Raw genomic sequence first — 14,689 nt, 5'->3', positions numbered from 1 at the left:
ATTTTTATGTTCAAGTTAATTACTGCAAGGGGGAACAACCTAGGAAAATAAATAATGTTGCCGACTGAATTATGAATTTTGTTATCTCCCCTGTTTATTGGGCGATTGCAACGTTCAGAATAGGAATCACTTTGCTATATTAGAATACCACATTGAGCTGTAATATTTCGACAGTGCGAACCAAAGGAGATGGCGACGTAGACGGAAAAAGCACCTTTTTACCATGTCGCACGGTCGAACACAAAAATACGAGATTATATATATAGAGAGTAGGCTCAGCGTGAAATACGAGCCATGGTGCCAGTAAAAGAACTTAGGACAAACTCAACCGTTAGATATATAATGAGAGTAAGTTTATTAACAAAGTGAAACTGTTTGTGTGCGTGTGCATGCGACATATATAATTAACACAGTAGATAAGTCAGGCCTTTGTGTACAAGAGAATGTATACAACAATGTGAAGTGACGGACAGTCGTATAAACAATAGTGTGTGTACAACATGTGAGTGTACAAGTGTGAATGTGAATGAGAGGAAACACAGAACATAGAAAGAGCGTCTGTAACATAGACTACAAGTCTCAAACACTGAGATAGAGAAATACCTGTTCGTATAAGAGTTACACAAGGAGAGAAAATGTTCATACGCAGGAAGTTGTGGCCAAGTAGCAGAGCTGGCTGTGGATTCACAATATGTGTGTTGAGCGTCGAATGCTGTGACCTGTGTTACCTGGTATAGTATATTCTAGCTGGTTAGTTCTGACTGTTGCTCGCGGTGGAAAGAATCCACTCAAACAGTGAAGATAACACATAGTTTGTTGATATTGGAGTGTCCCTGGTGGTGGGGTTGCTGGCGCACGACATTGTGGTAGACAATACATAGGTGGTGAAGACGTCGGCGCTGGAACTGGCTGTAGCTGTGTTCTGTAAAACTCTCTATCACGTGACTTTATCTGAAGCCATGATTGGACGAAATGCCCCCTTAGCAAGCAGAACATGGGGACAATTGCCGCGCAAATAAGAACCAATCAGGATGATGGAAAGAAGGGTCCAAGGCAACCGTAGGCGAGATGTTAGCAGCTTCGTTATCATTTGTGATTGAATGCCCGAGAGAGAGATTTCACTACAGAGCTAACGAGGGAGCCTCGACATAATCATGTGTCCTGGCAGAAATAGCAGTAACATTTTCCTCAAATCACACTATACTGTCTTGAAATAAAGAAACCCCGCCTCACAAAAAGAAAAGAGAAAAAAAAACAATAGTATCAGCTCTATTAGTAACTGATATTACTAGATAGAGGGTTTATACATATTGATGCAAACATAGATACCTTGTTATATAAAGCTGTATGTATTTACATTCATACACCTACATAGGAAAATATACATACTGGGTAATCTTCCAGTTTCGGGAGGTAAAAAAAAGTAAATAAAATACAAGGGAAATAACGGATCTTTTTTAAAACGGGGGCCACATTTTTCATTAACGAAACACTTTGAAACTTGGAACACTGGTAGAATGTGTCATATAAAACATCTTTTTCTCTTAGTCTTCTTTAAAAAAAAAGAAATCCCTAAGTTATTCCATGTTAAAGTTGTCGTATTTCTGTAATTTCAACCAATCACTGACGTCCATTCAGCCGATATACATTAAGTGCCGACTACATAAACAAACGATTCTGAAACAATTCTATCGGTGATAGGGTTAGGGTTAGGGTAAAACAGCAAATTTAAAAAGAAAAAAGCAAATAAAACGAAGAAAAAAAAAAGAAATTAAAAAAGCAAATAAAACGAAGCTATGGCTTAATCAGCCAAATAATTAAATATAAACAACTGAATACTTGTCAGTGATTGGTTGAAATTATCGAAATAAGACAATTTTTTACATGAAATAAATTCGAATACAAAAATATTTTTCTGTTCTATAACACAAAATAGATAAGTATACGAAGTTTGAAAGTCTTTCGGTACCAAAAACACTACGTAAAACATTAATGAAAAATGTGGCCCCCGTTTTAAAAAAGATCCGAAATAACTTAACGTCTTACTAGTATTATCCGTACTACTCTGAAATGTTTTTTTTTTTTTTAGCTGTTTATAAATAAAATCACACACGTGATTGAAGTTAACTGTTTATATATAAATCACACACGAGATTGAATATCATAGTACCGGCTGCACAACAACTTCTGGTAATCTTCCAGTGTAGGGAAATAACAGTCAAACTAAAGCGTTTGACCCGAGCTCAAAAATAAAAAAATAAATTAGTGTAATAGGTGTAAAACAACTTGCTGTGAACGAATATGAAGAATGCGCGCTTGCGAACGGGTGGAGTGAGGAGAGTACGGATAATACTAGTAAGACGTTAAGTTATTTCCCTTGTATTATTTACTTTTTTTACCTCCCGAAACTGGAAGATTACGGATACATACATAAATAATCTGCAAAAACTTTCCAGAAGTTTGTCATTTAAGTATATATGAACATGTCTAGATGTGCAAGTATATGGATAAGAAGGCACACGTAAAACAAAACGTACAAAACTGCATGTATACAAACATACCAAAATATCCTGTTGTTGACGATGAAATTCCAATGAATGGGCCTTGGATCTAGGTTATAATCTGGCTCTTTCTCTTTTAGCCCCAAATTTTGAAATATAACTGGATAATGACATACTTGCATATATTTTGGTGGGGTGGCTGCATGGATGACAAAGAAGTGTGCTACAGTGTAGGTTAAAATAACCTGGACATTGTCTTCCTCCATCAACTGTTGACTGGAGATGACAATTTCAGCAACGTCCAACAGTATTGGTTTTATTAACAGAAGAGTCCCATATAGCAAGTTGTATGCAACATTGTGTGTGTGTGTGTGAATATGTAGATCATGATCTATACATATATGATGTGGAGGCGCAATGGCCCAATGGTTAGGGCAGCGGACTCGCGGTCATAGGATCGCGGTTTGTCAAGCGATGTTGGGGCACAAACACAGACACATACACACACACATACTTATACATATATATACATATATACGACGGGCTTCTTTCAGTTTCCGTCTACCAAATCCACTCACAAGGCTTTGGTCGCCCCGAAGCTATAGTAGAAGACACTTGCCTAAGATGCCTCGCAGTGGGATTGAAACCAGAACCATGTGGTTGGTAAGCAAGCTACTTGCCACATAAAAGTAAATTTTTTTCCTCTATGTAAAATATTTTATTTACTAATATACGCTTAAAAAGGATCAATATAAAAGAAAAGAAAAAGTGGGACTGAGAGCAAAGCAGCGGAAGACGGTGGTGGAAGAGTGATGGGGAGGGGTGGGTGGGTCACATATCCCGGAAAAGGAAAAGTCGCGCCCTGCGGTAATGGTGCACCTCACAGTGTAAACAGGTTAATCTAAATTCTTTTTGAGGTAAGTGTGCTGCGAACGTTTCAATTGTAAGCCTCGTTGTGAAATGTTTATATGTATCTATGGGCAACGAAATATTCGGTTGTTGTAATAGCTAGTTCTGTTTGGAAATATGAAACTGCCAATCAACGCATGACAATATTATTTCGAGAGACCACGTGCTTGATATAAATAGTTATAATTTTTAAAATGTTTAATACACAATCGCTTGTCCGAGAAACAGGAACATTTTGTCGGACTAACGATTTTTCCACTATTCAGACTTATCTTTATATGCCTAGTACTTATTCTGTCTGTCTCTTTGCCGAAACGCTAAGTTACGGAGGTCATCAACACACTAGCATCGGTTGTCAAGCGAGGCGAGGGGACAAACACAGACAGACACACACACACACATATACGATGAACTTTTTTCACTTTTCGTCTACCAAATCCACTCACAGGGCTTTGGCTGACCCGAGGCTCTAGTAGAAGACACTTGCCCAAGATGCCACGCAGTGGGATTGAACCCAGAACCATGTGGTTAGGAAGCAAATTTCTCACCACACAACCATGCCTCTGCCTATAAACTATAAATTTCTCTGTGAGCATAAAACGAAGTCACTTGTTCTCGATAAATCTACAAATAGTCAGAGCAATTCCAATATTTTGCATGCCACGGAGATGCATAAACGTTTGATTATATTACACAGCGAAGCTTATAACTTCAAAATATTAAGTATACTGCCATAAACCTAACTCTAATCCTAACGCCCAAACGAGTGTGCACTGTAAAAACATATCGTTACGTAGATGCATCGGGACCTCTGTATCAAAGTAGTGCCCGAACTTTTTTCATAATGTAAAACAATTTATACGAAACTATTAATTTCTTCATAGAATTAGTTTCGTATAAAGCCAATATTATTGTTTACGTTCTTTGCCATGTCACGCGGTAAACGACCAAGTCGAAAAATGATATGTACTGACATCGTTGACGACGAAAACATTAGGCAAGAGTCTTGGACATTTTCTGATCTTTTTCAACAAACTTCCACAAATGATATAGTAGTTACATGGTTAGCAAAATATAAGCTCATAAGCAATTCTTTTATGTGTCTCATTTGTAACAGCCCATGTACATTTGTAAACCAGAAAGATATTATCGATGGAAAACGATGGAGATGTCGAAAACATAACTTCGTCCGATCGATCCGCAAAGGGTCTTTTTTTGAGAATAGTCATCTCTCGCTGGCAACATTCTTATGGCTTATGTATATGTGGTCAAGAGATTATCTACATAATGAAATTACTCATGAGACGAATGTTTGTACAAAGTCAACTATTGATCTATTTCGGCTCATCCGAGAACTACTAGAGCGGTTTCTGGAAGACCATCCCACAGAATTAGATGACCCACCTGAAATTGGCGGCTTCGATTTACAGACAGGTGAACCAAGAGTTGTTGAAATTGATGTAACCACATTTCGCAGATGTAAACCGAACAAGAAACATTTGAAAGGATTCTGTGTTTTTGGTGGAATTGAACGTGGCACTGACAGATGTTTCTTGGTACCTATTGAGCATGAAAATAAAGAAGCTTTCGAAGCTGCAATTATCCGATGGATTTTACCAGGTATGATAAAATCAACAGTTTCCTTTGAAGCGCAGGTTAAGAATACGCACACCGCCCATTTTCGGCGTAACCCTATCCTTAACCACCGGGTGTGCGTATTTTTTACCTTCGCCTTCCTTTGGTTTGTGCGGTCTTCGTTTCGATATACTATTTCTAAAATTCAGCTTTGCCTTTACTTTTCTTTCGTTCCTCCTGTTGGCGATTCTTGGATAAAGGGAGCTCTTGTCAAACCGCTGCTTCTACAATTTCTTTTGACGGCCAGCGACCTAGGACTAAACAACGGTTGATATTTAACAACACTTAAAATGAATAGTTTAATAATTATTTCAAATTTTTGCCACAAGGGCAGCTTGGGGGAGGTGGGACGAGTCGATTACATTGATCCAGTGTTCAGGTGGTACTTATGTTATCGACCTTGAAAGGATGAACGGCAAAATCGACCTCGGTGGAATTAGAACTCAGAACGTAGCGGCAGGCGAAATACCGCTAAGCATTTCGCCCGGCGTGCTAACGATTCTTCCGGCTCGCCACCTTAATGAATAGTTTAATAATATTTACAGCCTTGTATCAATGAACAACTACAATAAAAATAAAATTTGCGAGGATAGCAGAGCCTTATATTCAAAGGTCACAATCCTTGGCTAATTTGTTTTTTCTTTTTTTCCTATCGCACTAATAATTTATGGGGCTTCTTTAAAAGCGCACCTCTCCAAGAAAATGACGCTTACTTGTTAAAAAAAAGTAACGAAAATGGGAAATATATCCAAAATAAATGAAGCATGCAAAAAATTAGGAAGACTCATCTATTTTTTAAATATTTTATACTAAAAAATAAAATACGGAAAACGGTTACTCGCGAATATAAACAAACATGTTTGAACTTAGTTTTACCAGTCAGATATTGATGATACAATGAGCCAGACAATATCGTCTGCGATTGAATATATTTCCCATTTCCATAACTTTTTTATTAGAAATTAGGTGTCATTTACTCGGAGAGGTGTGCTTCTAAAGAAGCGCGTAATTTATTGATATAGTTAGGATAGAAATCACGAGTGAATTTGTTCGTATGTTATATCTATTGCAATGAAACAACAAATACATGTGTAAACATGTCATAGACAGGATGTTAATATAAATATCTACTTAAAAACACACACTTCTAATTTCAACTGAAAACACTTGAGAGTTAATTAGACGCTTCAGCAATATGAGTAATACACCAAATTTCATTTATAAGGTAGTTGAGTACCGAAGAGGAAGTAACTCTAACACACCTAACGAGATTTTAAAATCCTAATGCAGAATCAACTCTGAAGAAGAAATAAGAAAACATTTATTTATGTACACTGCTCTGATGTTGACTTGTGTTCTGAAGAGGTAAGTGAATTTTGTCTGTAAAATATATTGGTACATTCACTTACACTTATAGAGCATTTATGGTGTCATTCTCTTTAAAAAAAATTGTTTTATTATGTTCACAATGTATTCATCCTCTGCTTAGTTGTGTTTTCTTCAAGATGGATTGTTGCTTATTATCATCTTCATACGCATGATCATCATCATTTATGTTCACTTTACATGCTGATATGGGTTGGAGAAGTTGTCATGATCGTAGTCAGTTTTTTTTTATTATTGGAAATTACTGCCCTCATAGCTTGGTTGGAGTTACCATGTATGATACATTTTTGGCTTGGTTTCTTTCTACAGCTGAATGTGCTCCCTTCCTACCACAAACAACTTTAGTGTACTGGGTGCATTTTTATCAGAGCACCCCTTAGTCTTATAATGTCCTAGACAATATAAGACTAAAGTATCCCCCTGAATCTATATTTTCTCTGCTTGTTCACCAACCACATTTTGGAATATACTGGGTGTGCATTTTGTTGTAGCACCAGCATGAGTGGAGTTGCCTGGTACAGTGTGAGAAAAAAAAAAAGAGTCCTCACTACTCTTAGACATATGTTCATGTGAGCTGATGTGGTTGAAGTAAAAAAACAAAGCAATGACAGAACTAGAATGAGTGGGGGAATGGAGCGAGAGTATAATGAAAACAGAGTGATTGGGGGTAAGAGAAATTGTGTCTGACGGACAATAATAATAGATTACTCTTTTACTTGTTTCAGTCAGTTGACTGCGGCCATGCTGGAACACCGCCTTTAGTCGAGCAAATCGACCCCAGGACTTATTCTTTGTAAGCCTAGTACTTATTCTATCGGTTTCTTTTTGCCGAACCGCTAAGTGACGGGGACATAAACACACCAGCATCGGTTGTCAAGCAATGCTAGGAGGACAAACACAAACACACACACACATATATATATATATATATACATATATACGACAGGCTTCTTTCAGTTTCCGTCTACCAAATCCACTCACAAGGCTTTGGTCGGCCCAAGGCTATAGTAGAAGACATTTGCCCAAGGTGCCACACAGTGGAACTGAACCCGGAACCATGTGGTTGGTAAGCAAGCTACTTACCACATAGCCACTCAGTCATTAAGATACAGCAATATAATTTTGGGGAGCAAAGACTGTCATTTGGTTTTGCTTGTTGATTAGAACTTTTTGTTCATTTTGTCCTTTGGAAAATGTATTAATGAAACACCTCATTTTAGTTCTACAAATACATCTTCATTTCTGTATAAAATGTTATCTTCATTACAGGCACTCATATTATATCAGATATATGGGCTGAATATCTTCAAATTGACCAGATCGAACAAGGCATATACACTCATGAATATATAGACTATGAAAACCCAAATGATCCAGAAATCCACACCAAAACTATTGACGGGATGTGGCAGAGAGTTAAACAACAATTGCAACGTAAACATTCGATAAATAATAAAGCTTTATTTCACTCATATTTAACAGAATTTATGTGGAGATCTCATTTTAAGAATAATGATAAATTTGCTGCTCTCATTTATTGTATCAAACATTTGTATAAAGTCTAATAAATTTGATTTTATATTTTTGTACTTAATTTAGTTCTTTTTCTCTCATAATTTTTGTCCAACTGTTAAGCCAGTGTTCAGTCATGTTACAAAACACATTGTGTACAGAGGTGTTCTCACCTGAATAATGGAATACCCTGAAATTTACATCTGCTGAGTTATGCTAAATATTTGGCATTGTTTCTAACAATATAAGTTACCTAAATATGAATTTTTCAATAACCTCAATTGTTGTCTAGCTTATTATATAAAAAATATTTAAAATAATGAAACAATATTATGATGGCTTATAGTTTTGTGATCAAAAGTCAAGTTATATGGTGCAAATGACACAACCATTTACAACAGAAATTCAAGAAGTTGACCAGCCACCTTATCATCTAAATGTTAGGCAAACAAGACAGGTAGATGCTTGTAAAGGCTAAGTGTTTCCCTAGTGAAGAAAGCACTGGCATAGAGTAGTGATTAGTTACTTTAGAGTATGAGTTTGATAGACTCAGAGACAGGGTACAATTTGGAGAAAGATGACATGGAAGATAAAAGAGCCTCCAGCTAGATTCTGAAAGATTCTAGCTGATGCTTATGTCAGAAAGGAAGACAAGGTAGAGACTTTCAGCACAAAAAATCTGGAAGTTATTAGATAACAATCTGTTGCAGGCTACAGACGAAGCCTGTGGGTGGTGCAAGGTTCCAGTCCAACCCAAGCTGAAAATGTGGTGGAATAGTACTGTAAATAGAGTCTTGAAATCATATAGTCATACTTAAGAAGCCAGGAAAGACACTGAGCATGCATGCTGACACACACACATACAAGATACTTTTATAATTTGTATACTCAGTCACAAAGAAGCTTTTACAATTGGTACCATGCACACACATACACAAAATGAAAGGAGTTGCTGTAGTTTATCTCCTGTTTCGCAGAGACCTTGAATCATTCATAACTTTTGCAATTTCTGAAAGTGCTTTCTTAGGTGCGAAAGATCACCAACTTTGTTTTTCGAATCATACTCCCCACCTTTTCAAACATACAAAAATGAATAAATAAACAAGCCGGAAAACAATTTGAAAAATGTAAAAGGAGGATATTTGGCACTACTTAAATACAGAGGTACTGCTGAATCTACGTAACGATATGAAGGGGGGGGGGTAGTTTTAGGGTTAGGGTGTCATTACACGTCCACATAACGTATATTTAAAATGTTGTGCACGTAACACCTGTATTTAGGTAGTACCAGATGTTTTGGATGCGGTAGTTCTGGAAGAGTTATCACTGTTTCTTGAAGGAGAAAAAAAAACGAGAGCACGAAAAATGTAGAAAGTTGAAATTTTGTTGGGTGGTGTAATTTCCGCTGTGTGGGTAAAAAAGAAGGAAAGACTTCTCGCGTCTCTCCCCATTTTCTCCCCATTTTTTTATTCTCCAAAAAACCCCCCGTTTTCGGATACGGAGATTTCGGTAAATTGCCAGAAATCGTCATTTTGAAATTTCGGCCCCCATCCGCCCCCAATTTCTTCATTTTTCACTTTTTTTCCCTAACCCTAACTACAAAAATTTTTGGAAATTTTTTTCAGAATCTTTTGAAAAAACAAAATTCTGAAAAAAAATTTTACAAAAATTTTTGGAAATGCTTTTCAGAACCATAATCTCCGTAATTTTCCGCATATTTTGAAAAAATAAATAAATAAATAAAGAAAAAAATTCCTGAAAAAAGTTAAAAATGAAGAAATTGGGGTGTGGGTAATTTCAAAATGCCGATTTTTGCCCATTTCTTTTGCAGATTCGTATTCTCCGTAGCCGAAAACGGGGGTTTATGTAGAAGAAAAAAAAAAAATAATAATAAAGGGATGTTTTGAGGGTGGGGTACAAAAGGAAGTCTTGCCAAAAAGAAAATAAATAAAAGAAAGATACATTACTTGTCAGTTATCTTCCCCCATGAGGTTTGCAATCATTTATTAAAAATTTCCGCTGAAAAATTCACCAAAATATTGTGAATTTTTTTTTTGTTTTTTTTTGCATGATTTTTCATACTGAAAACATAATTCGGCGAGGCGATAGAGCACCATATAAAAAATGCGAGAAAATTATTGACAAAAGTGAAGCAACAACGTTGTGCTTTAATCAAGACTCCACCTATTTCGGATCTGAAATGCAACATATTTGTTTACATTTCACACCGAGGCTGTCATTTAAAAATCTAAGTTTACCAGCATTAAAAACAGAAAAAAAAAAGATTAAACTGCTTCTTTCCTTTCTATAACGAAAAGGCAATGCTTTAAGTAAGTTACTTTTAGAATTAAGTCCTATATTTCTAAAGAAGAATTTTATATTAATTATTTTGTGTGTCTGAGAGCAATTAACTCATTTGTCATACAAAATAGTTGATACGAAACTGACATTCCCTTTAAGCATTTGATTTCGCATGTAGTGAAATTTCCTTATTCTTTTCGTTGTTTGGTTTGTATCATAATGTCTCGCGCTAAACAACCTAGCCGGAAAATGATAAGTACAGATATCATTGAGGATGAAGAAATTACGCAAGAGACTTGGACATTTTCTGATCTTTTTCAACAGACTTCCACGAAAGATACAGCAATGATGTGGTTAGCGAAATACAAGCTTATAAGCAATTCTTTTCTGTGTCCCACTTGTAGTAACCCTTGTTCATTTGTCACTCGCAACAGTGGTGGCGATGGAAAACGATGGAGCTGTCGAAAGCATAACTTCGTTCGATCGGTACGCAAAGGATCGTTTTTTGAAAATAGTCATCTCTCGTTGACAACGTTTCTATGGTTTATGTATATGTGGTCAAGAAATTATCTACATAATGAAATCACCTTTGAAACAGATATCTGTACAACATCAAGTATTGACCTGTTTAGGCTCATCCGGGAACTACTAGAACGATTTCTGGAAGACCACCCCACTGAATTAAATGACTCACCTGAAATAGGCGGCTTAGATTTACAGACAGGTGAACCAAAAGTCGTTGAAATAGATATAACTACATTTTCCAGATCTAAATCTAATAAAAGGCATTTGAAAGGATTTCGTGTTTTTGGTGGAATTGAACGTGGCACTGACAAATGTTTCCTTGTACCCCTTGAGCATGAAAATAAAGACGCATTCGAAGCTGCAATTATCCGATGGATTTTACCAGGTATGAGTAATAAAATCTACGATTTTCTTCGATTTGTGCGGTTTTCCAAATTAGGTGTAACTGCACAGTTTGGTGCAACTCCTTCCGATTTTGTTTCCTTTTTAATGTTTTGAAAAATGCATCTTTTAAAATTAAATTTAGTATTGGATTTTTGAAGATGTATACCACAATTGTATTAATATAATTTAGAAACATTTTTGGAGGTGTTTCGGATAATTCTCCTTGAATAGTACCTCTCCTTTCATCCAACTTTGTTTCTTCATAAAATGCATAATTTTAAATGTAATTCGACATACATATGTTTCCCGTGGGGAAAAAGTATGCTTATGTTGATAAGATTTAGGGATAAAAAATAGTTTTGAGGAAATAAGTTCGATATGTGAAAAGAAAATTATCTGAAACTTCTCCATATTTTATTTATTCATTTATTAATAGGCATACCTACACAAGTGTGCCTCGAACTAACTGAATCGTTAGCACGCCGGGCAAAATGCTTAACAGTATGTCGCCTGCCCTCTATGTTCTGTGTTTAAATGCCGCCAATGTCGACTTAGTCTTTCGTCCTTTTGGGGTTGATAAAATAAGTGGCGGTTGGATACTGGGGGTGGGAGGGGTCGATGTAATTGATTTACCTCCTTAAATTGTTTATTTTTAGGTCATTAAACAGTCTATTAAAAAATAAAAAAAACAGCTTCACCGATACTTACTTATAACCCCTGGTCAGTAATTGGACCACTTTAGCTTTGTTGGATGTAGCTATCGTTTTATTTGACGATCTGGACCTATTTTACAACAGTTTCCCATTCATGGTTTTTATCTAATTCGAAACAAAAACGAATTCGGTTTAATTTTTGTGTTTCTGTTATGATCAGAAATCTCTCAACAGCTGACTTTAGTTGCAACATCTGGTTGTTAATAAAATGATTGATTGTGTCAACCTGGCCTTGCAACGTTGATCCCCACATCTTATAATGCAAAACCTGTCAGAAGACTGTAACAAAAAAATCAGTATGAATATAAAAGTATTAGGTTTTGTAAATAGCTTTGACACCTGTATCTTTTAATAAACTAATATATAAACGTAAGCTCTATCAGCACTAGGGCTCTAGAGCTGTGGTCCATATAAGCTCTGGAGGGCCATATAAGATTTTTGGGGGTCCATGCAAGCAAAATAGTAAAATGGGAACCCAGTGTAGTATATTAAGGATCCATGAAAAAAATTTTGTTTTAGATGCATTTATTGCAAGAAACAGCAAAAACTTTTTTTGGGGGAAAAGCAAAATAGGAATTTTGAAAGCAGAATCTATAAAACTAGTTTTTAAACATTGAATGGCTATTGGGGGTCTCCCAGAGTAAAATAGTAATCACAGGGCTCCATAAGTAAAAGATGGTAAAGAACCAATGCTCTAGAGATTGAGAATTAATTAAATGGCAATACTACAGTTGATAAGGAATGATAGCTAATCAATTGTAACCTGATAGTATTGAAAAGAAAGAAACATTATAACATGCTTATGTAATATTGTATTATTTGTTTACAAAATAAGATTTTAAAAAATTGTCAACTTTTTATTATATTCATTATATATATTGTTTCTGGTATAAATTAATATTACCGGTCCCTGGCACATTGAAAAATACCAAAAAAAACTGCCAGTATGCCACATCAGATAGTTTGAGAAGTACTAATCTACCGAATGACAAGCTTAGCCCAATGAAATTTAAGACAATTTTGAATTTTGATTTGTAACCATGTGTCATCATCATTTAATGTCTGTTGTCCAGTCTGATTTGGCGTGGTTTCTACAGCTGGATGCCCTTCCTAACATCAACCACTTTTCAAAGTGTGCTGGATGCTTTTACATAACACTGGCATGTGTTCTTTTACAGGATACCAGCATGGGCGCTTTTGCATGGCACCAACACAGGCACTATTATGTGACACCAACACAGGTGCTTTTATGTAGCACCAGCACCCAAGAGCCTGCATGATTAGGTTCACTTGAAAGTGAGGGTATATAGAAGACATGCCTGTATGCTTGGACAGCCAGTTCATCTTTTTTTTTTTTCTTTTACATAATGTCGTACATGTCAATTTAGACTCATTAAACAGTGAAGCGTATGACAAAAGGCAGTGTATTACATGAAGTAATTGAGCTTCTTGGGGTTAAATATGTTAAACATGGAAAATCTAACACATAAAACAGGATTGTAAGATCTTAATGCAGAATCTGTAAATTAACTTTGAAGAAGAAATGGTTTAACATTTCTGTTCACTGCTATACCACAATAAAGAAACATACACTTAAATTAATAAGGTGCTATTGCCATTGATCGTGGAGGGAGTGAGTGAAAATTACCAGTAAAGAATAAAGGCAGGTTCACTAATATAATATAATACAGTATGTGACTTTGTAGTCATTCACACTTGGATATACCTTCTTTCAAGACAGACTACTTAACATATAGGTGGTAACTATATTATTTTAGTTTTGAAATTACTCTGATGCAGCAATATATTTTTGGTGAGTGAAGTCTGTGATTTAGTTTTGCTATGTTAAATCTCTGTTTCACTTGATTTTTAACTTTGGAAAATGTATAAATCTTTTATAAATAACTCTTCATTACTTTCATTACAGGCACTCATATCGTATCAGATATATGGGCTGAATATCTTCAAATTGAACAGTTTGAACAAGGCATATATACTCATGAATATATAGACTATGAAAACCCAAATGATCCAGAAATCCACATTCAAAATATCAACAAAATGTGGCTCAGATTCAGGCAACAGCTGCGACGAAGACATTCAATTAATAACAAAGCTTTATTTTATTCTCATTTAACAGAATTTATGTGGAGATCTCACTTTAAGAATAATGATAAATTCGCTGCCCTAATTTACTGTATCAAACATTTGTATAAAGTCTAATATATTTGCTTTTATATTTTTGTAGCCAATTGTGCAATTTTCACATCATAATTTTTGTTAAACATGTGCTTAAGAAAAATTGACCAAAATAATTACAGGCACAGCCATAGCTGTGTGGTTATGAAGGTTACATTGCAACCACATGGCTTTTGGTTCAATCCCACTGTGTGGCACTTTGCGTAAGTCTCATCTACCATAGCTCCAGGCTTACAAATGCTTTATTAATGAATGTGGTTGATGAAAACTATATGATAGCTCCCCATATATATATATATATATATATATATATAACAAATAATAAATGAGTATATGCATATATACGTACAGGTATGTGCATACCTACGTCTACCTGTATATATAGGTGCATATCTGGGTACAGGACATTGCAAACAAAACGTAGACAAGAGAATAATAATAACCAGAGTACAGAAAACACACAAGCCACATAGAGAACATTTTCCTTCATCAGCTACCCCTGTTTTAACTCCAGCGTTTCGAATATATATATATATCTATGGTTGGCCCCTTTCCACTGGTTAACAATTGGTGTTGGTTTGTTTACATCCCTGTAAGTCAGCAGTTTGGCAAAAGAGACCAATA

General features: G+C 35.7%; 2 protein-coding genes across 4 annotated transcripts; both read left to right on the top strand.

The window, feature by feature from the left end:
• Nucleotides 1-3,343: 3,343 nt before the first annotated feature.
• On the top strand, nucleotides 3,344-8,020 carry LOC106868236 (uncharacterized). 3 transcript variants are annotated; one of them, XR_008265556.2, is made up of 3 exons: nucleotides 3,518-5,030; nucleotides 6,336-6,410; nucleotides 7,701-8,020. XR_008265556.2 is itself a non-coding variant. In XM_014913402.3 (2 exons), exons 1-2 carry the CDS (start codon nucleotides 4,340-4,342, stop codon nucleotides 7,994-7,996), a joined length of 987 nt encoding a protein of 328 aa, XP_014768888.2. In that variant the 5' UTR covers nucleotides 3,344-4,339; the 3' UTR covers nucleotides 7,997-8,020. The 3 variants fall into 3 exon arrangements, 1 of the variants encoding a protein (XP_014768888.2); XR_016244329.1 differs by having other exon boundaries at nucleotides 3,576-5,030; nucleotides 6,271-6,410; XM_014913402.3 differs by lacking the exon at nucleotides 6,336-6,410 and having other exon boundaries at nucleotides 3,344-5,030.
• Nucleotides 8,021-9,136: 1,116 nt separating this feature from the next.
• Nucleotides 9,137-14,103, top strand: LOC106868237 (uncharacterized). The gene is made up of 2 exons (XM_014913403.3): nucleotides 9,137-11,154; nucleotides 13,794-14,103. Exons 1-2 carry the CDS (start codon nucleotides 10,464-10,466, stop codon nucleotides 14,087-14,089), a joined length of 987 nt encoding a protein of 328 aa, XP_014768889.1. The 5' UTR covers nucleotides 9,137-10,463; the 3' UTR covers nucleotides 14,090-14,103.
• The last annotated feature ends 586 nt before the right edge of the window (nucleotides 14,104-14,689 follow it).

Source organism: Octopus bimaculoides, chromosome 14 (assembly GCF_046866305.1).
Source record: "Octopus bimaculoides isolate indiv1 chromosome 14, ASM4686630v1, whole genome shotgun sequence".
Lineage (NCBI taxonomy): Eukaryota > Metazoa > Mollusca > Cephalopoda > Octopoda > Octopodidae > Octopus > Octopus bimaculoides.
Note: the sequence above shows the minus strand (reverse complement) of the source record. Positions and strands in the feature narration are given on the sequence as shown.